This window comes from Thalia democratica, chromosome 8 (assembly GCF_965202585.1).
Source record: "Thalia democratica chromosome 8, ktThaDemo2.hap1.1, whole genome shotgun sequence".
Lineage (NCBI taxonomy): Eukaryota > Metazoa > Chordata > Thaliacea > Salpida > Salpidae > Thalia > Thalia democratica.
In genome coordinates this window covers 25,002,089-25,023,063 of record NC_139172.1, presented here as the reverse complement: position 1 = coordinate 25,023,063, position 20,975 = coordinate 25,002,089, and the positions used below count along the sequence as shown (strand labels likewise).

Genomic DNA, 20,975 nt, shown 5'->3' with positions numbered 1-20,975 from the left:
GTCTTAGGTAATTTTTGTTTTTTTAAATAGTAATAAACATATGCATTAATAAAAAAATAATTTTATAGATGTTTTACAAATATAGTCTTATTTTTTGGTAATTTCAGATAAAAAATGTTGAAAAAAGTAGTAGTTACTATTACAAAATTTCTTTTGTTTTTTAGTAAATCTTAAATATAATAAAAAAGTATGCTTTAGTTAATTATGTAAAACTAAAAGTCCTCTTTAAAAAACTATGTATTTTTTAAATTAATTAAAACAAAAAGTTAATTATTTGTTGTTTGTTGTTGTTCCATGTGGTTTAGTTTCAACAAACACGTTAATTTCCTCATATTCGCTACAGTTGTTTGGTAACAAAAAACTAATTGTTTTCTTTCTTCCTTTACTTCCTGAAACTCCATAAGAACTAGCACTAAACAGGCTAACTCGGCCCACTTCGCTGTTGATGCTGCTTCTCCTCTCGACTGGAGCGCAAAACACGTCATGGGAGTAAACCTTTGTGACGTCATCAATTTCAAAAAAGTTAAGGCTGAGACAATCCCTGGATACGCTCGTGACAGGTAGGATGTTTTGGTACGAATGGTTGTCGTCTTTTGAGAATGAGCCCACGGAAAGTTTTGTGACGCTTTTGTCTGAAAGCTGAGAACGATTTAAAGTGAAAAAAACCGGTGACTTCTCTTTTTGCGAGAAGCCCCTGCTGATTTCAACGTCAGTAACTTCTTTTATTTCCGGTAAGGTGGTAAGCACAGTGGGAGTTTCTGACACTCTTTTGTTCTTTTTTGTTAATTTATTTGGCGGAACTTTTCGATTCTTTTTTGCATTTTTGTTTTTAATGACGAATTTTCTTCTAGAAGATTAACAAGTATTTATTTATTGATTTTAGGGTACTAGATGTATATAAACAATTTTACCTGCATTCAATTAGTCCTAAGATCAAAACAATTACGATTAAAGCGCCAGCAACTATTGGGAATATTAAACAGCTATCACTATTGAAAGAACTTTTTGCATTTTTGTGATCTTTATCCTCATCATAGCGCTGTGTGGAAACTAAAAAATAATCTGTAAAATATAGTAAGCTAGCAAAGTAGAATAGAACTCTGTAAACTAAATTTTTAGTTAATAACATTTTTTATTTATCTAAAAAAGCTTTATTTGGTTACAAATACCTGATAGTTTTTCGACAAATCTTGGATCTAATGAATAAATTCTGACATCATCCTTCTCCATTATTACGTAATAGAAGCCAGTTCTAAACTCACTATTGGGTCGATAAATTATTAGTAGAGGTTGCTTGGTACTTCTTCTAAATTTGAATTAAAAGATATATAAAGCTGTACTGTTTATTGCTTAACTTAGGTTTAGTTGTACTTTGACTAAGTTGTACTAGCCTCATTATTTTTATTCGAAAAATTAAATTAACACTGGAAATTTTAAAAGTTTAACCTAAAAACTGACAAAGAACTAACATAGTACAAAAAGTAAAAATTAAACTAATAAAAACTTTAATTTTCTTTGTAACTTTATTTTTAGTATTTGTCTTATATAACCTTGTATATTTACGTCATAATTAATTTAAACTATTAATTAGTCTTCTAACAAAAGTTTTACTTTTCAATTTACTTTTATTGAGGGATTGATTAGTACGAAAAATTTTAAGCAATAAATATGCTTATTAGAATTATAAGTGTTAGTGTAGTAATTCTAAGATGATAATAGTTATTAAATAAAACAAAATCCCTCCGTACACTACAACTTAACTTTAAAACTTATCAAACTTAATGTACAAAAGCTTAGCAAGTATTGATAATTAAGCAATAAATATTGCAATTTATACATTTATATAAATAATATAAAAATTATTATAATTTATATAACATATAAAACATTTTGGTCTAGTTTTACGACCATTTAAAAAAATTATTTTCTACAAGTTAAAAAAACATTTCAATCTTTTTTAAGTATTTTAAATTAAAAATTCAGCTTAGATTATAGAAAATTAAAAGTTTAAAAAACATACCGTACCACATAATTCACAGCTGATACGTTAAACGAAGTCTTTATGACGTATCGCTCGTTGACGCATTTGTACTTCGTTATGACATCATTGTACGTGCCTTCAACGTCACCTAGAGACCTGAAGCCCGTCGGACACAACAAACGATAGTAGAAGGTCGTTTCATCTTTATTTCCAGATTTGATGATTCGAACAAAACCGGACGGGGAAACGAAATCAACTCCCTCTTTACTGAAATTAATTTTGTTTTATTTTTTACTGTTTTCATTACAATAGTACATTAATAATTTTTTGTATGCTTTTTTAATAAAAACAATTTTGTTTTAATCTATAACGAGCTTAACCCGTATATTTGAGTCAGTGGAAACATTTTGTGATCTATTCTCTGCTTGCTTGGAGACACTGTTCCAATTTTCATGTATATTTGACCAATTGTTTGTCGACTGCTTAAAGATTTAAGTTTTGTCATGCTTTCAAGACTTTTACTTCTTTTTAACATATATTTCTTTTCCACATTCTGTTTTGTTGCGTTCTTAATTTCTGTTCGTGCTTTCACATACTCGATTTCAACTAAAAATTTTATTTGTAACATAATTGAAATTTACTTACTTAATAATAAAACTACAGTCTGTTACTCATAAAAAAATAATTTTAATACGCTTTGTTTATTTCTTTATAAAGCTTTAAAACGGATGGATAGACATTGTGTCGAAATTTTGTTATGAAAAAAAGGTAATAAAGTTTGATCATAAACTATCTTTTATCTTTGAAATGGTTTTCAGAAATAGTTTTGAAGCTATTTAAGTTTTATTTAATTGACAAACTTTCAAAGTTTAAATTAGTCTAATAAATAACTCTCGCACTAAACGAAAATTAACAAATACTCACCTTTGAAAACAATAAAAAAGAACCAAAAAAACATTTCCGAATATTTTAAAGGTGTCATCGCAAGCTAAATAGTTATAAGTATCCTCTAATTGTAGAAAGCTCTAACTACTCTACTAAACTTTTCCTAATAATTTACGTAATATTAACTTCATTAGTCATATCACGAAATTTTGCTTAAAAACGAGTTTATTGGAAAATAAAAGTAAACCTATAAAATAAGGAAGAAGTTTACCTTTTCAAGTCAGCTTTTTAGTAAAAAATAATTCAACTTAAATATTCAATAAACAGTTAGCTGATTACTTTTGTCACGATTTTTAAAAACTATAACTTTCTGCTACCCAAATACTAGTTTTGAAAATTGAAAACAATAATTTAATTTAGAAAAATGAAATTTTTTATAGTTTTTGCATTATTCCTTAGCTTTTTCTGAAAATTATTTTTTTTATAACTATTTAATTCACGTGTAAATAGTTTTTTAGACTACCTTATTTTACTTTTAAAGATACAAGTCTTAATTTTTTGTTTTAAGCATGTTTCAAAACGACTGCTTATGTAAAACATATATTATACTTTAGATATAATAATAAATCATCTAGTAGGGTAAAAGTTAAATACATAGTTTATCATAGTTTCTTCTGTAAGAAATAAATATATTTGACGTAAATAAATATAGCTTAGACATTCGCACGCTTTGGCAGCTGTAGTATGTTTTACTACAATAAAAAACCAAAACCATTAAAGTTTTACTAATAATTTTTTCAGCTTTAAAAATCTAAAAGTTTACTATAATTTATCTAAATTAAGTTCAAAACAAGTTATAAAAATAATACTTAGAATTAAAATGTAACAAAAGTTATGATAAAAGTAAGTCAGTGAACATTTTCTAAAGCTTAATACACTTAAAAAAACTTTCTTTTATTAGTTAAATTTACTGAAGTTAAGGTGTTTTACATCACTGGATATTATTCTCTAGTTTTTGATACCAAAAAAATTCTGGGTTAATGAAATACACTTTGTTTATAACTTTGGTATACGGTATAACTTTATCAAATTAAGTAGTAAAAATTTAGTACTTGTAAAAAGTTATTAAAAATAAGTTTTATCAAAATTTTCTAAACAGTTTCAAAACACTCTACTATAATAATAATGTTTTAGCTTTTGTCAACAAAGTTGAGAAAGTTTGTAGCATCACACACTATAATCGTAATTTTTTTCTACAAAGATTTTGAAACTGTTATTACGATTCAAAAGACAACCAGGGTCCTAGTCAGTGGTGGAAATTACTATTGATGGTCGTGCTGTGTAGTCTAATGCTAACTTGTGCAGTTATACTGTTTGATAAAAAAATATTTACAAATTATAAAGATAACAACACTGTTATAACTTTTAAAGCGAAAGAAAAAAAACACAACAAAATTATTGGTTGATAAGAAAGATAAAAAGCAAAAATAACATGACAAGTGATTTTTCATAATATAACACACATATGTTTAAAAAATATATTTGTTTATTACCATTATAATAATTTGAGCCAGTGTTTCAAAAAATGCGTACTATTATACCAGCAAATTTAGAGTACTCACTGCTTAATTGTACGTCTAGCTAAAAAGTTTAAATTTTGAAATTACTACAAGATAAATATTTAATTATTTTTGTTTTTTTAAACCTTTCGTAATGTAAGTATCTAGTTCAGAAAAACATTTGTACATGAAAACTTTTGTTATACAGTTTTAAAAACACTATTTACACAGATAATATTTCCAAAAGTCTTCAAACTAATAAAAAGGCAGTGGCAGCTTTAATCTGTTGTTAAATGTAAAATTAAAACATTGTTTGTTTTTATAATTTGTGCTTGTCAAGTCAATAATGTTAGCTACAATTCTGCTTCCAACGAACTGCTATCGGGGTTCAACTTCTTGTAAGTCAGTGCAATAGATACCTGTGTCACAATTTTATTGTTTAAAACTGCCACATGTTTGTTTATTAGCTCTATTCAGTTGTTTGATCTTTAAAAACAAACGTAAAAATTTTATAAATACCTGCATGCCTTAAAAGTTTTGCAATTTTTTTCCATATTAAAACTAAAAACAAATAAATAGTATCTTTACGTTATTACTGAAATAGTATTTTCATAATTAGCAAAAGTATATATTTCAGTATGTTTTTACTACTGTTAAACTTATTTTGTTCAACCATGGTCTCGTAAAAAATATAAAAGAACAAAATTGTATGTTTTTATGTTTTATGAATGATGTTGAGATATACATAAAGTTACTTAGCAGATTATAAAAAATGTTGTTTTGTTGACACAACTTTTAGAAAAAGTCTTAAAACCATTTTTGCTACGAACATAAACTTTTGTAGTTTTTTAAGTTTTAGACAGTACACGTCCCTGTTCTAATGTAACAACTTAAATTATAAAAAAACACAACTTTTTAGTTAAAAATTAAACAAAACTATTTTTGTCGTTCTACAGCTATTTTGTGCCAGTTATACCTTTATAGGCAGCTAAATTCCAAGCGGTCTTACTTAAATTAAAACATAAAGACAACAAACAGAATACCAGCGAAATGGAAACGAGAGCGGCGTCGACTCCCGTCAACCGCAAGCAGTCGTCATCGATGAGGTGGGTGGTGCATAACGGAGCGATCACCGCCGCCACGCCTTTTATGCTGTTGCGAATCCCTTGTATGTAGGCTGCAGTGTGATTGTAAAAATTACTGCTTTGGAAAGTTTGATTGTACTTTTTTTTAGTTTGGAGCAAAACCGGTTTAGCGAGTTTTTGTTTTTTTGTTGAATATCAGTTTTATTAAAAAGATACTGCAATATTTTAGAACCTATCTTAATTTTTATAGGCCTTTTATCTAGACAGCTTATTTTGATACAAAAAATCGTTGTAAAAAAAATTATTTTCTGTTATTACAGTAACCTCTCGCTTATTTACGCACATTGTGTCCACAGATAAAATGCGCAAAGATACGATAGATCGTAAAGATACGAGAGGTACCAAATATACTTACTATAATGGCCGTTTTTTGATATTGCTTTTATTTAAAAGCAGACTGGGGACTTTTCCACTTTTAACAATTTGTTTACTTTATTTTTAAATATAAAAAGACAAAATATAAAACTAAACATTAATAAAAAAGAATTTAAATCTATATAAAATAACTTGTAGAAAAATTTTAATAATAAGTAGATTTTATATTTCTCTGTATTAATGTGACTCATTTGATACTAAACATTTATATTCTATTCTACTTAGAATATTCAGTTTATAATTAAGCACTTGTTTACAATTAAGAAATGGTGTGGTGTCTATATTAAAATTTATTTCTATAGCCTTTTACAAAAATATACATTTGGTGCTGTAATAGATTTCTTCTTTTGAATAAAAATATTTGAAATGTAAGAAAAACGTTTAATAAAAATTGATTATGTTACTACAACTTTTTTTAATTTGACCTTTGCCCACATAAGGATAAAATTGTATTGCATTGTATTAAAGATATAATAATGGATTTTTTGAGTAGGAATGAAATTTAATGCCATAAGAATTTGAGGAATTGAAAAAAAAATTAAAGGTATAAAAGGAAAGGTGTTAAGAAACCTAAGCTATAAAGGTCAAAGCCATATAGTACAATAGGCTCCTATTAGTAAGCTTTTATTTTTTGAATTGTTTAGAATTCCAAAATGCGTAACTAAACGAGAGTGCGTAACGTAACGAGTACGTAAAGATGCGAGAGGTTAATGAACTATAAAAGTGTAATGTAATACTCTGATTTGAATTAAGAGGTAAAAAGAGGTAAATGTATTGAAACTCACGACTCGAAGGAGTCATAATCAAAAAAAAATTAATATTTTATTACAAAAACAACAATTAACACATATGTATTTAGATAATAATTTTAAAATATTTTTTTTTTTTGCTTTTTAGTTGGTTTTTATTTTAATTAAATGTACCTGAGTTTTCCTTTGGAGATACTTTTGAAATCAAGGAGCTTTGAGGCACATAACTAAATGGAATTGTTATAGCAAAACAAAATGTTATTGCTAAAAACATGCATAATACCCAGTAAGAACCTGCAATTTTTTTATTAAAAATAAACTCAAATTTTAATAAATTAAAAACTTATTTTTTGATCATTTTATTTATCTACAAGTTTTATTTGTTATTTTTTTTAAAGAACTTTATTTACGAACAATGACACTAAATACTTAAATACTGTTATCCTTTTATTTTCAAATCATTTTATTAATTTTAAGCTAAACTTACAAGTTTAACATGTTAAGTTATATTCAGTAAGGTACTTTCTATATTTAGATTCTATTTTTAGCATTTGGTCACTGTTTGGCTAAAAATGATCAAAACAGACTTAGTTGACACTTTACTTATATGAAAAATAATTAAAATTTATGCGTGCTAAAAAAGTTCAATGTGATCGTGGATAATCAAAATTGTCTTATTTTTTGTTTAATAACAAACTTCTTCTAAATGTAATTAGATTTGCATATTAATTGAACAGAAAGTGTTTTAGTAACTTTAGAATTGACAATGACTTACTATTAAAATTAAATTGTGTTACTTAACTTTAATTCTAAAATCAAATGTTATAAGTTTTTTGTTTGACTAATTTCAGGTTTAAAAATTGATATAATAAATTTTCAACTTTTTTTTTAAATACAAATAATAAAGTAAAAACAAATTAAATTAGTTGGTTTAGTGTTGATTTTTACACAAATTTAACGCAAAATAGAGTTGGATACAAAATTAATCTAATTTTCGATAGCAGTTTTAGAGAAGGAATGCCAAAATAAAGATTATTTATTCAAAATACATTAAAGTAAAAAATATACAATTGAATTGTATCAGTAAGTTATCAAAAACAAAAACATTGTTTTCTAAGTGCTTCACTTGAACTTCTTATTGAGCATAGAGATTTTTCATTGAGCACAAAAAGTTAGTTGACCATGCTATACTATTTAACAAATACTTTTCAGAGTTTTAAAAAAAATATAATAAATATGATATAAAGTATAAAATAATAATAAAACTTAAACTATTTTGATAAAAAATAATAAAAATAGTAACAGCGTATTTTTACTGATTTATACAGTTAAACTATGAAAACATGCCAAATATATGTGTGTATTATCATTGTGTGTATTAAATTTTAGTTCAATTATATGCTGTTGTTAGATCTTTTTTAAGACTAAGAGTCACTGGATTAGACTAGAATATAGTAAAAACATACTGTAAAGCTACGAACTTTTACACTTAGTTTTAAAAGTGTTATTTTTTTATTCTAAGCAGAATATGTACTAAGCTAGTGTCGTTTCTCACTAATCAATAAGTTTGAATAGCTATTAGAATAATTTATTATATATTTGAAGGGAATTATAAACGTCTATTTAACAAACAAGTAAAAGTTTAAAAATATGTTCTAATTATAAAAAGTTCAGTATAAACCTACTTTATACTTTATTTTTAACTGACGTTCAATTATTTAAATCTATAGAACAAATTATATTGTTATTTTATTGCGTTAATAGTAAGTATGTGCCTTTTTTCTATAAAACCTTCTTTTCAATGTATTTCTATATGGTCATGTCTAATTGGGTCAACCTTAACAAAATTGCATTGCATGTTTGTTTAAAAACATTGTAGTGTGAAAAATCGTGCTGTTAAGTTATGAAAAAATAATATAAAACAATTTACATTTTGATTTCTATCAAAATGAGAATTAAATGAACGGTAACAAATTTCATTTCTAAGTTAAGATGTTTTAAAGTAATCAATTTAACTTGCGTGAAAACATTTAATGTGGTTATGAAACTTATAAAGTAGGTTTTTGAGTATTAAATAAGTTGTAAATAATGTTTAGAATTGTAATTAGCATAAGGTTTAAGTTTACCTAATGTAAAACTAAATGAAAAACTTGTTGTGTGATATAAAACAATAAAATGTAATCAAAACTAAACATTTTTTCATACCTTTATCGTAACTTTTTGCTAAATGCAGAAACAACATTAAAGATAGAATTTCAAAGAGCAACGTTATAAATCCAGTAGTCATGAGAATTTTATCTGATCGAAACGAGGTTAACTTCATCAACAAGAAACAGGATGCAATAATCTATATTTTCATGAATTGTGGTAAAGTTCTCATTGTTTACTTGGTAACACGTTCAAAATTGTTTTAAAGAAAGCTTAAAAGTTTTAGATAGTGCTGACGAACCTTTACCGCTATTTTTTTTATACACTTTGCAGTTATTACTTTTGATTTGCAAGAAACTTTATATTAGAAATAAAAGTTTTAGGTTTAAGCTTATTCAGTATAAAACTTCAAGTTATAAGTGTTTTACAAAAACTATCAAGACCCATAAAAAAACTAATAACTTTTAAACAATTTTAATTCTTGGTTTTCTTTAGTTTAAAAGGTATAGTTTTCTAAGTCAAACGAAAGATAAACAAAAATTAACATCTATATGAAAATTTGATAACTAATTTGTTTATTAATTGTGGTGATTTGATTAATAATTATAATTTTTAATAAAAAAGAAATCTTAATATCTTACTACAAAAAAAAATCCGATAAAAAACAAGAAATTTTATGCTTAATACTTTGTTTAAAACTTGTAGCAAAAAAATAAAATAAATATTTTACACAATGTTTATATATCATTTGCTTATAAAATAATCAGAAATATTAAAATCAATTTTCGAGTTTTCTATCAAAAATTATTTTTATTTTTGTTTGATTTTATGTAGGCAAAATAGACTTACTAAAGAACCGACGGTTGCAAGTAACCAACCGTTTTCGTTGCTATGCCAACCCAGCAGTCTGTCGGTAAGTGGAGTTATTAGCGTCTCTATAGTAACTTGAACGAAGTTTGAAGAAAACGTCGCGAGTAAGCAAGTAAAAATTGCAGCTGTCTTGCTACCTGATAAGTATATAATGTGTTCATGTACATTTTAACTATTAAATACAGGGCAACCTTCTATTAGGAACAAGTCAAATAGACCAATAAAAGTCAGAAGTTGACTAAGCTATTTAGATAACAGTTTTACTTGTAAATAAGTATATACATAAATATACGAGGTGAAACATGTAATGAAAGAATCGTAAAATAGACAGCAATTTATTTAAGAGGAAAAAATTGAAAACATTTGTAAATTTAATTTAAAATAGATAAGCTAAAACTTGCTTCTTCTTTATCAGGTCTTTTTTTAGCTAAAAGCATGTAGCCGACCAAATATTTTTGCTTGGCCGGCCTAGTTTGATGACCTATAAAGCTATACCTATACATTTTAAACTAAGTAAAACATGACAAAAAAGGCCTTATGACCTTTTATATCAAGTAGAACGTTTATTTTTTAATAAAAGAATTGCTTTCTTACTCTAATAATTTATTGAAACGTACTTTTAACTTTTACGGCTTTGTCTGTTATGTTCTTAGACGCTTCTCCTAACTTATCTTCTAGGTGTACTTTTTCACTTTCCAGGTTTTTATTATTTTTAACAAAAAATGACTGAACAAGAAATATATATCCAATCCAGCAAGTAGATGTAAAAATCTGTAATTTTTGTTGATTAAATAGTTTTTGGTGACATAGACTTAAAAACAGTTTTATTTTATAAAAAAAGTCAACAAAATTTTAAAACTATTTTTATAAGTGAAATTTGACACTTTTTATAGATTTTTAAAACTATAACATTGGTTGTAAACTAATTCTAATTAAAATTCTATTGTTTTTTGTTATAAGTTTTGCTTAACTGTTAATATTGCATATACTAGTTAAGTTTTAATTTTCGATCTTTATTTTTTTAGTGTATGCGTTGACTAGCGGGTTTTGATCACACAACGTTTAGCTATTACAGTTTCCAATGCCGTCAATAAAAGCCCAATGAGACACGTTTCATATAATAATTATTATTATATTCGAAAACTCTGATTGAAAAAATATTAATTTTTTTTTAATGCAGAAACTTGTTAAACTTTTGCCCTTCAAACTTACTGAAACTGTTTTTTTCATATACTGTAAACTAAAAAGTCTTTCTTGCATAAATTCAATAAAAAACTTTTTTTAGTTTTTAACTAAAAATGATATTTTTGAGTAAGGCGTGAATACAAAACTTCAACCAACCCCGACGAACGAAAGCTTGTTGACTTGCAAGCCACCGACTCGGAACTCCACTGTTTTGAACCCCTGCATGATCGCGGGTCCCACCGCCAGCCCCACGTACTTGCTCAGCGACAGCTTCGTGATCTTCCTGCTCAGCCCGTCGTCGGCGCAGTCGCGGGCCGTGAACCCGAACAGGCTGGCCTGAACCCCCACGCCCACCCCAGACACGAACCTCGACGCCACGACCATCCACGGACCGGACCCGACCAAGTACAAAACGCTTCCTGTGTTTTGTTTGTGCTACTACGTTTGGTTTGTGTGATTTTTAAAGCTAGGGTATATTATTCAAGAACAACAATGCTAAATTTAACATGAAGACTAAAAAAATATTTTTTATTCGAAAACTACGTTGAGATAGAAATTATTATATTCATTGTACATGTAAAAACCAAGAAGCTTGCTTCGAACAATGTAATAACCATAAGCTAAGACTATTTAGATTTTATGACTTTTCTTTATCTTTGCTATAAACTTAATCTAGTTATACTTAATGCATTGTACTGCTTATACATTATCATTAAAGTAAAACAATTCTATTTTAAAAATTGTGTAGGAAATTATTAATGCTAAGGAAAACTTTTTTAAGTTAATGCTTTTCAGCGCATATATAAAGTGCTTGAATGTATTTTAAACTTACAAACATAATATTATACCTTACGATAAAGTTTTACACGGCAATTTATAGCTGTCAAACAGAAACACTTTTAAAATTGTGTTGAACAATCAATCATTTAAAATGACCGCAGGCAGATGTTTTGAATCTTTCTAGTATTTTACAGCTAACACATTAAGTATTTGACTAAGTTACGTGATTGAATAGTTCATTGGTAGAAAAAAATTGTGAAGGTTCATGATATAAATCTTACTCGTAATTTTTAAACCTGCAACTTATAAATCATATTTAAAAACATAAATTTTAAGTTTACTTAACTAGTTTAATAAAATCGAATCTGCATTTTTTAGATTGTTTTTCGAGAGTTCAATAAGTATAACAAAACATATTTTTGCTTTTAATTAATAATTATATTTTTATATTTACAATTAAATTGTTTTTATTCAAGAAGCTGTTTAGAATTATGAGCGTAAATAACTTTTTTTTTATTAATCTTTATACAATTATTTTTTCATTAAGCATCGTTTATTTATTTGGAATATCATCAGGATTATTTTACTTTTCAACACCAACTTTTAATATAGAAATTGCTTTTAATTAAGAACTTAATTTAAAAGTAAAGAAAACTAAAGTGAAACTTATATTTAAAGTGAGTATTAAGTGTATATTTTTAAATAAAAAATTGATATTTTTTTAGGTTTTTACACAAATTTTATAACACTAACCTAAGGTTGAAGTCAAACAGCTGATGATCAACACTATTTTTACTTTGTTTAGGGGAATTTTATCGGTAACTTTTCCATAGACAGGAGAAAAAGTCAGTTCAGCAACGCTGTACGCAGACAAGGCGTAACCGAAAAAGCTCAGTAAATTGCTTACTTGAACTTTTGGGCTGATGACTTCCAAATACTCCTTCATGCTGGATAAGACCATACCTAAGTATGTTGGTATAAAAAGTCATCAGAAAAATATAAAGCGTTCACAGTTTGCTTGAAAAAAAGCAAATTTAAATTTATTTTTTACTTAAACTTCAATACTTCAAAGTTAAAATTTTTTGTGCTACATACTAACCGTATTCAACTCCACACAGGAAAAACCAAATTGCAAAAATGTTTGTTGGAGTCATCAATTTGCTGCTTTTGAACTTCATTTTTAACAAAAGTACTTATGAGTCTAAAAAATAATTGTAAAAAAATATTATAATAATAGTAAAATAATTAGTTTTAGTTTCTTAATTATTCTTTAATATGAAAAATATTATTCTTTTATATAAAGGCGGCCAAAGATTATACCGAGCTATCATCATTAGGAAAGTCGTACAATAAGTACTTTGTAAGTATGATAGAAAAAAAATATGTACGTTTTTCGATGCTTTTTTTATTGAAAATTGATATGAAGTCTAGAAACTCCGTTTTTTAAGGCTTTTGCACAAATACTGAAGAGTTGTGTTTATAAAAACATAACTTAACAGTACAAATAAAACTTTTAACAACAAAGTTTTTTAAAGCAAAAAAAAGCTGTTATTAAGATGGAATTTAAATTTGGAAAGTATATGGCTTTCTAAAATTATTGACTCATATTTTATGTTTCAAACTATTTTACTAAAGATTCATTACAAAGTACATTAACAATCCGTTTTTATTTTCATATAATTAGTTACTATCATTTTGAAATTATTCCAAAAACGTTCTACGTTAAATAAAAATCACTTACAACAAAAAACTATCAACGAAAACATAAATTAAACTCAAAATAACTTTTTAAACATTAACTTTAAAGTCGTGGTTTTTAATCCTTGAACAATAATAAACAAACATTACCGGATATTTTATAATAACTATAGCATTATAAGTTACAACTGAGAGTTTCCCTAGCAAAATAAAAAAGTCTAACTACTTAAATAGCGAACACACTAAAACATAAAGTTATAAAGTTAGTAGGCAATACTTAAAACTTTTATTAGCTTGATAATTAGTTTTCTTTTACTAATAGTATCATAAATTTAGTAATAAAACAGAAAGCAGTTGAATCACTAAATGAAATAGAAATGAGATTTACTTGCGTAAAAAGACTAAATTTTACTCATATAAACTATTTTGTCACTAACTTACTAAAAAGCAGCAACTGTCAATAAAAGTTACAAATTAGTTTAATTTTTAATCAAAGTTCATTCCTTGATACAACAACAAAAACTTTAATTTTAGTAGAAAGTAACTAATCACTTTTTTTCTACGTTTAAACTTGTATTAATTAGGTATCAGCTAGCTACGTACTAAAAGTAAACTTCACTACTTAGCGTTGAAGGTAACTAAGTTAAAGTGCTTACGTCTTCCTTTTCTACATATACAAACTTCTTTGAAAACAAAAAAAATAAAAAGGTGCGAAACATGAAGAATGCAAATGTGCTATCTATAGTGTTACGGTAAACAAATATGCAGTAACAACAATATCACTAGATGTTTTTACCATATCCCGCCAAAGGGGCTTTGTAGCCTTGCTTTACTCAGAATTAGTAACTTTTAATAAGACACGGTTTCACCAATGATAGGTCACAAACAAGTTTTTGTCTTCAAAGTATTATCTTAACAAGCAAGAATGCACTGATGAAAGTTTTTTCTTTTCTTTACTTTTTTGTTTTGACCATTGTTGAAGTGTTGTCGTTCAGAATTACAATTTTTAATAATTGTTACATGTTTTTAATCATTTAGGTGCTTCGTCAGCAAGCAAGTAGAAGTTAATACTATTCTAACTATAATTGTTATTCTAATTGCTTGCTGACAAAGCATTTGAAAGTACCTCAAGAAATAATAACGAGTGTAAAGTAAAAGATTAGTTGATTTTTTTGTAGTAGAACATTTTTATTAAATCTGACAATTAAGAAAAATACAAAAAAATGACAAATTAGAGTTGATATAACTAAAGGACGATTTAAGAAACTTAAATATTATAATACTTATACTTATTTTTAACTACGAAATTTAATTTAAAAGTCAGTGAAAAGCTATGAAATATAAAACAAACCACATTGTATAATAATATGTTGTATTTAAGTTTTGAATACTTTGTTTGTGCAGAAATTTTTTTCTTGTTGTATTCATTATTGGAAGCATAAGGATAGTAAATAAATAAATATTTTATTCATTTCTTATTTTAAATTATTTGAAACTTAATGTATTTTATTTACAGTTTTAGTAAGTTACATTAGTCTTAAAATTCAAAAAGTATTGTAAAAGTATCACTTAACAATAAAACTATAGTCTACCTTTTCGTTAAGTTTGAACTAGTTTAAAATATTTAAACCTGTAACTAATGTTCTTTGAGGACTTTTGAATTTCTCTAATTCTTAACATAATACAATTCTCAAAGTACAATTATTATTTTTTCTGCTAAAGTACATAGAAATAAGTTATAGTTTTTGTATTGTGACTAAATATCGTTTAATTCAATCACGGAAGAATTATATTTTTGATTGAAAAAATAAACAAAACTGAGACCGATACTGATAAAAATTGTGTAGAAAATTAGACTAACTACTTACTTAATTGTCTGACTTTAAAAGAAATAAACAACTACAATACTTCACGAGCGTATTTCTATTAACCATAGATCTTTTAACCTAAAAAGACTCACACTTAAACATTTAGAGCAAGGAAATCAAAAAAGTTTACAAAAATGTAGCATTAAAAGTCGCAAAAGATTGAATTCAGTCAGCCCATTAAATTAGACTAATAGCTAAAAATTTTGCCTGCTGTACTTGGTTATGAAATTTCAAACTAGGATTAAAAATTTTTTGAATTGCAAAGCAGCTTAAACCACGCGAATCAAAACTTCATACATTCGATAAAAGAAATAACGTGTTTAAGGCGTACGAGAAATTTATTGAAGTAATGAAAAAGTATTGGATTTCAAGTCGGTAAACGTTGATAAGAAACACAAAAAGTTTTTTTATTTGTTAAGTTTATTGAAGTTTACTTTTTTTTTAGGTTTAATATATTTATTAATTAATTCTTGTGTATATTTAGTTGAAATAGTTTAATTCTTAACTTAAAGAGAAGCTTATACTAGTTATATTTTAAAAATTAATTAAATTTTTACTTATAAAGATATTAATTTCTATTAAACTGAAGAATGACTTAACAAATGAACCTTTCTAATTGTCACTAAAACTTAGACGTTAGCCAATACTTAACTTAAAAAATATTCTTTTATTATTAATGAAAGTTTTAACAATTCCTTTCAAGAAAATATAGTTTAAATTAAATCTAAACTTTTTGTTAAAAACTCATAATATATTTTAAACAGCAAGTTGGTCACTGATAAAACTTAGATGTAAACTTAAAAGTTGCTTCTGTTTTAAACAAAAAAAAAGCATCTCTAATATTATAGTTAAAATTTTAAATGAAAATGATGCTATATATCATGACATGTTCAATCTAAAAATAGAATATTTGCGCAGTTGTGCATACAGAGCTGTTTTTACTTTGAATAAAAGTATTATAAATAGGTCAATTTTTTTTTTAATAAACTATTATATGTTTATATATTTTACTTTTTTATTTAGTAATAGCTTTTATGCACATGTAACATAACTTTGTTTTTGAAAAAGTATTAAAACAACATGTTAACTCATAAAAAGATTTTTTTTGTTTTGAAGTTTTTGAAAAAAACTGTTTTTTTTTTAAATAGTTTATTCACAAGTTTTTATAAAAAAAATTGTTTGTTTTAACTGTTTTCTTTAGTTGATTGTCAACAAAAACTGGTTTATATTTACCTTTTGCACAGTGTCTGTTTTAACCTGTGTTTTAATACTGATACAACTTTTTAACACAATATTTGCAACTTTTTTTCTTTTGTTTTATTAAAAATAATTTATAATAAACTTATTCAAAATCACAAAAAATAATAAAGTAAAAAGAAAAACTATATAAACGTTTTCAACAATGTTTATTGAGGGCCGTACGAAAGAACGCGAACGAATTCTTGTTCGTAGATTGAGAGGAAAACTTCCACCCAACCATCGTTGTTGACATCAGCTACTGAGAAGCTGCCCACAGTTCCGTACTTTTGCTCGTACATCTGATCATATTTTAGAACATAAAAGTAGTTTTTTTAAGTTAAACTATAATACAAAACAGGAGTAGGAAGTAAATTGTAAGTATTCATGTTCTAAAGAACTTTATCAGCTTTATAACCTTATAATAACTACCAACTAATGTTAGAAAAAAAACCTTGTGTTTGCTTGCTGAATCGTTGTAATATCTAAAAGCATGCAAAGTTTATGCATCAAAAGCGTTTATTTTTTTATATAGATACTTTAACATTTCATACAACACTTGTAATTAACATTTTTTGTAAAAATAATTTCACTAAAGTATTTCAACGTACCAGTGTAGTGGAGTAAGTCCAGTCGTTGGGATCTTGAGAGTCGGCAGTTTCAACAAACATGTTGCCGGCATCGTCACCAGACACAAAGATGAATGGCTTTCTGTTTTTACATTGAGAAAATTTAAAATAATAAGTTTTAGTAACGTTAAACAAACTTTTTTGTTGTTTTATATAATTTTAATACTACACTATAATTAATGATACTAAAGAAAAATTTTAAAAACTGAAAGTTTGGATACCTTAACAATAGTATTTTTTTTGCATTACCCTGCGAAGTATTTATTCGAAAACTTTTATTTGTACAATAAGTTATGGTAATTAGTTAGTATATAGATTAAAATGTATATTAACAAAGCGTAAAATCATTTACCAAACTGTTTAGCTTATCAACGACAAAATATTTAAATACAATACTTATAAAATTTTTGTTGACTATCTTTTTTAACCAACCCTTTTTTATAAAAAAAAAAGTTATATTTGCTTTAATATGAAAAAAACTTAACTTACTCAGATTCATCATTTTTGTTGGGATAGAAAGCGAGTGCGGTTCCTGGTGATCCTTTACCGGGGATCGGCCATTCCTTGTACCCATCGCGAATAACGTGTCTGTACATAAACAAAAAAATGTTAAAGAAAATTGTATTATTGCAGATAAAAGAAGTCCTTTTGCTACTATTTCTAAGATTAAAAAAAAGTTAAACTTCAATTATGGTACTTAAGAATTTATTCTTTTCTAAGAGAAGTTATCTGAGATAAAGTTTTGATAATCTGAGATAATTTTAAGTTTTTCATCTATAAAAATTTTGTAACCACAAACTATATACGGGTTCACAACTCCATAAAAAACTTAAACTTCATGAAAAAAAATATCAACAAAAACACTGACTCGGTCCATGCGGAGGCGTCCTGCCAGTTGTCGGGAATCTCGTAGGCGAGGAGGGCGCCCGGATCTCCGAGCTGGCTCCACGTGGTCGTGAGAAGATCCATCCTCCCGTCCTTGTTCACATCCACCACCTGTTTCGTTGCAAATTTAAAAAAAAACTTTACTATAGCGAGCTGAGCTTAAATATCTCAAAGGTTTTGATTTTTAAGATTTAACTACAAAAATATGTTTTTATTTAAACCTGAACCTGTGAGTTTAATTGTGGAAATTATAAAACTTTACTATAACGAGCTGAGCTTAAAATTTCTAAAGGTTTTAAGTTTTTAAAGTTTCTATAAAACTGATTTTTACGAACCTGCACGTCAAAGTACCATCCGTAAGTGCCAACTACTAGGGTTTGAATTGAAGAAGCGTCGAGCCAGTCATTACTAGAACTCCACACCAAAGTCAACTCTTTGCTGGTAAAAATTTTGTTTTGAATGTATATTTTACGACATAGTTAAAGTCTTTTTGCTTAGCTTTTGCAGCTGTGTTTTACAAAATAACATAAACTTTTTTGTGCAAAATAGAGCTGACCTCCAAAACCTAAACTCTTTGCTAGTGAAAGAAAAAAGTTTTCATGCATATTTAAAATACAATTTTCCAACTTATGAAGCTGTGTTTACGTTATCGTACAAAAATAATGACACGTTTTCGTTCAAACCTCCAAAATCCGCTACCGACTATCACGGGGGTCATCTGCCCATCAGGAAGTTGAAGCTGGTGGATGTTGAAGGAAATTTCGATGGTGTCCTCGTGGATAATGTGCTCCTGCCAGTTCGCCGAAGGGTGGTCGAAGCCGGGGTTTTCCAGCCACAAAAGCTGCGCCTCATCGGCGTGATCTGTAAAAAAATATTAATCAAAAATAACTTTTGAAACTATGGTGTCTATTTTGAAAACTATTTTCGTTTTTTTCTATGATTTTCGTTTTTGGAACTATTTTTTGAAACGGTTTTTATGGTGTCTTTGCAGTAAAATATTTACTTGAAATGCTAACGTTTCATGTAGGAAGTGTTAACTTTATGTAAAAAAAAAAATTCTTATGTATATTTTTAATTCAGTTAAAAAAAAGTTTGGACCTAGTTATAAGACTCCATAAACTTAAAAACACAAGCTTCAGCAATGCTTTTGATTTTAAAAAGTAGCTGACTAGGCTGCAGTGCAGCAATTAAATAATATCAACAAAGACAGCGATTTATTAACAGCGTACCTCCGGCTCCGTAAGCTCTTGCGGTGATCGCGTCCATATGTCCGTCGTTGTTCATGTCCATCCAGAGGACGCGGTGGTAGAACCATTTCTTGTCGCTTGCGAACGGAGTCAGGTTGTGGACGACTGTACGTTTTTTGTTGGATAGATTTTCGTTTAATGTATGCTGTTATTAGCCATGTAAAACTAGTGTTTACTAATTTTAAAACTGTTGGTTTTAAATTGCTGAAAATATTAAAATTCCAATACATATCAGAAGTTTTTGATAATCGTTTTAATCTTTATCTTTGTTGCAATAGTACTTATTTTTGACAAACCAGGATTTTCTGGGTCTTGCATGTCGATCAAAGCAACGGTGCCGTTGTCTTTTCCAGCCAAGAAAAATCCTCCGGCTACCGAGTAAGTGCGAGTGGAAAAAATTCCTTCTAAAAATTTTAAAACAACGTTGTTTTAACTTTTCCTGCATCCTTTTTTGTTGACATTAGTGTTAGTTATAAAAGTTTTTTTTTTCCTAACCAAGTGTTTTACTTACCCGGGACAATATCGATTTCGTTCGGCCACTGCAATTCGTCGGTCAAGTATGTTTTTTCAGCCATGAGGGGGTCGAACATTTCGTGTTCGCTCACGTCCGCTACGTTCAATACCACGTCTTTTTTGAAGCTGGAGAGTTAAAAAAAAAGTTAGATGTTGTATTTCAAGATGTGTTATGACGTTATAGGGATGGGGAGCAGATTAAACTACCTTGAATTTTATTGTATTTAATACTAAAATATGCAACTATGTTAAAAATGCAAACCATACTGAAATTGCAGTAATTAACCAATTGAGATATTATCACTTAAACTAGTCTATTTTCTCCCTGTGACGTCATTACGCGTGGCCACGTTTGTGTAAAACTAACACGTTTCCGGTGAAGGAGGTGATCCCGAGGTCGTAGGCGGGACCCCCGTAGCTGCTCGTCTTGTCCTTGTTGACCATGGCCCGTACGAAGGCCGGCTTCTCGTCCAGCTTGATGTCGTACATGAAGCCGGGTGTCGGGTCGACGGCGCACGTGGCGAGCATCACCAGCTCGACCACCGTTAAAACTATTCCTAATTTCATTCTACTATTTTCCTAAAATTTTTTTAATAACAACTGTTTTAGTAGAAAAAATATATTCAGTTTGATAAAGTTTGATGAAGTCGTTTCGAGTCTTACACTTTTCAATGCTTTAAAATAATACTTAAGAGTTAATGTAAAGCAATTACTCTAAGATTATTTCAAATAACAAAAATTTTATTTAAAAAAGCTATTTTTCATGTACATCATTTTTTTACTTTTAACAAATTTATTACTACAAATCCAGCAACATAACAATTAGTTTTGACATTGAAATGATAGAAATGCTGTAAATACTTATAATCGTTTTTAGTGACTGAAAATGTTGATTTTAAAACAACTTAGTTTTGGTAACTGTTGAAAACCATTAAAACATTTTTCTCCTACAAATGTTTTAGATTCTACGCCAATAGTATTGGTTTCTTTTTACATCAAGTTATGTTAAGCAGACTTATAAAACTATAAATTAGACATAATAAAATTATCGTACAAAAATTTTAGTAGAAAAAACTTTAATTAACGTAAAATATTTTTTCTGTAGAAATAAAAAAAAGTTAATAAAGTTTAATTGCTAAACTTCTTCATTTATTAATTCCATCCTATATTAGTGTTAGAGTGTAAATGTAATACTTACAATAGTTTCATTAGATTTAATACA

At 27.3% G+C, this 20,975-nt stretch overlaps 2 protein-coding genes across 2 annotated transcripts; both read right to left on the bottom strand.

Annotated features, from left to right (window-relative positions):
* Positions 1-225: 225 nt before the first annotated feature.
* Positions 226-12,623, bottom strand: LOC145843060 (uncharacterized). Its single transcript, XM_082950527.1, has 10 exons — positions 12,431-12,623; positions 11,054-11,316; positions 10,330-10,483; positions 9,721-9,849; positions 5,462-5,602; positions 2,362-2,587; positions 2,021-2,248; positions 1,170-1,306; positions 912-1,062; positions 226-847 (listed from the first exon to the last, which is right to left on the bottom strand). The coding sequence occupies exons 1-10, from the start codon at positions 12,621-12,623 to the stop codon at positions 271-273; spliced, it is 2,199 nt and encodes a 732-aa protein (XP_082806653.1). The 3' UTR covers positions 226-270.
* Positions 12,624-16,649: 4,026 nt separating this feature from the next.
* On the bottom strand, positions 16,650-20,320 carry LOC145843059 (uncharacterized). The gene is made up of 10 exons (XM_082950526.1): positions 20,121-20,320; positions 19,752-19,879; positions 19,537-19,644; positions 19,223-19,345; positions 18,677-18,854; positions 18,329-18,431; positions 17,977-18,104; positions 17,598-17,696; positions 17,091-17,190; positions 16,650-16,781 (listed from the first exon to the last, which is right to left on the bottom strand). Exons 1-10 carry the CDS (start codon positions 20,318-20,320, stop codon positions 16,650-16,652), a joined length of 1,299 nt encoding a protein of 432 aa, XP_082806652.1.
* Positions 20,321-20,975: the final 655 nt, after the last annotated feature.

Bases quoted from the DNA above. Each gene is read 5' to 3' on its own strand.
- LOC145843060 (XM_082950527.1), bottom strand. From the start codon at position 12,623: ATGAAGGAGTATTTGGAAGTCATCAGCCCAAAAGTTCAAGTAAGCAAT. The intron at 11,317-12,430 runs GTTAGTGTTATA...AACAAAACACAG, and splicing joins CTGTTTGACTTCAACCTTAG to GAAGCGTTTTGTACTTGGTC. The intron at 2,588-5,461 runs GTTTGTTGTCTT...TAAAATTTTTAG, and splicing joins TTCCATTTCGCTGGTATTCT to TTGAAATCGAGTATGTGAAA.
- LOC145843059 (XM_082950526.1), bottom strand. From the start codon at position 20,320: ATGAAATTAGGAATAGTTTTAACGGTGGTCGAGCTGGTGATGCTCGCC. The intron at 18,105-18,328 runs GTTCGTAAAAAT...GCAACGAAACAG, and splicing joins GATGGTACTTTGACGTGCAG to GTGGTGGATGTGAACAAGGA. The intron at 16,782-17,090 runs GTACGTTGAAAT...AAATATGATCAG, and splicing joins GGACTTACTCCACTACACTG to ATGTACGAGCAAAAGTACGG.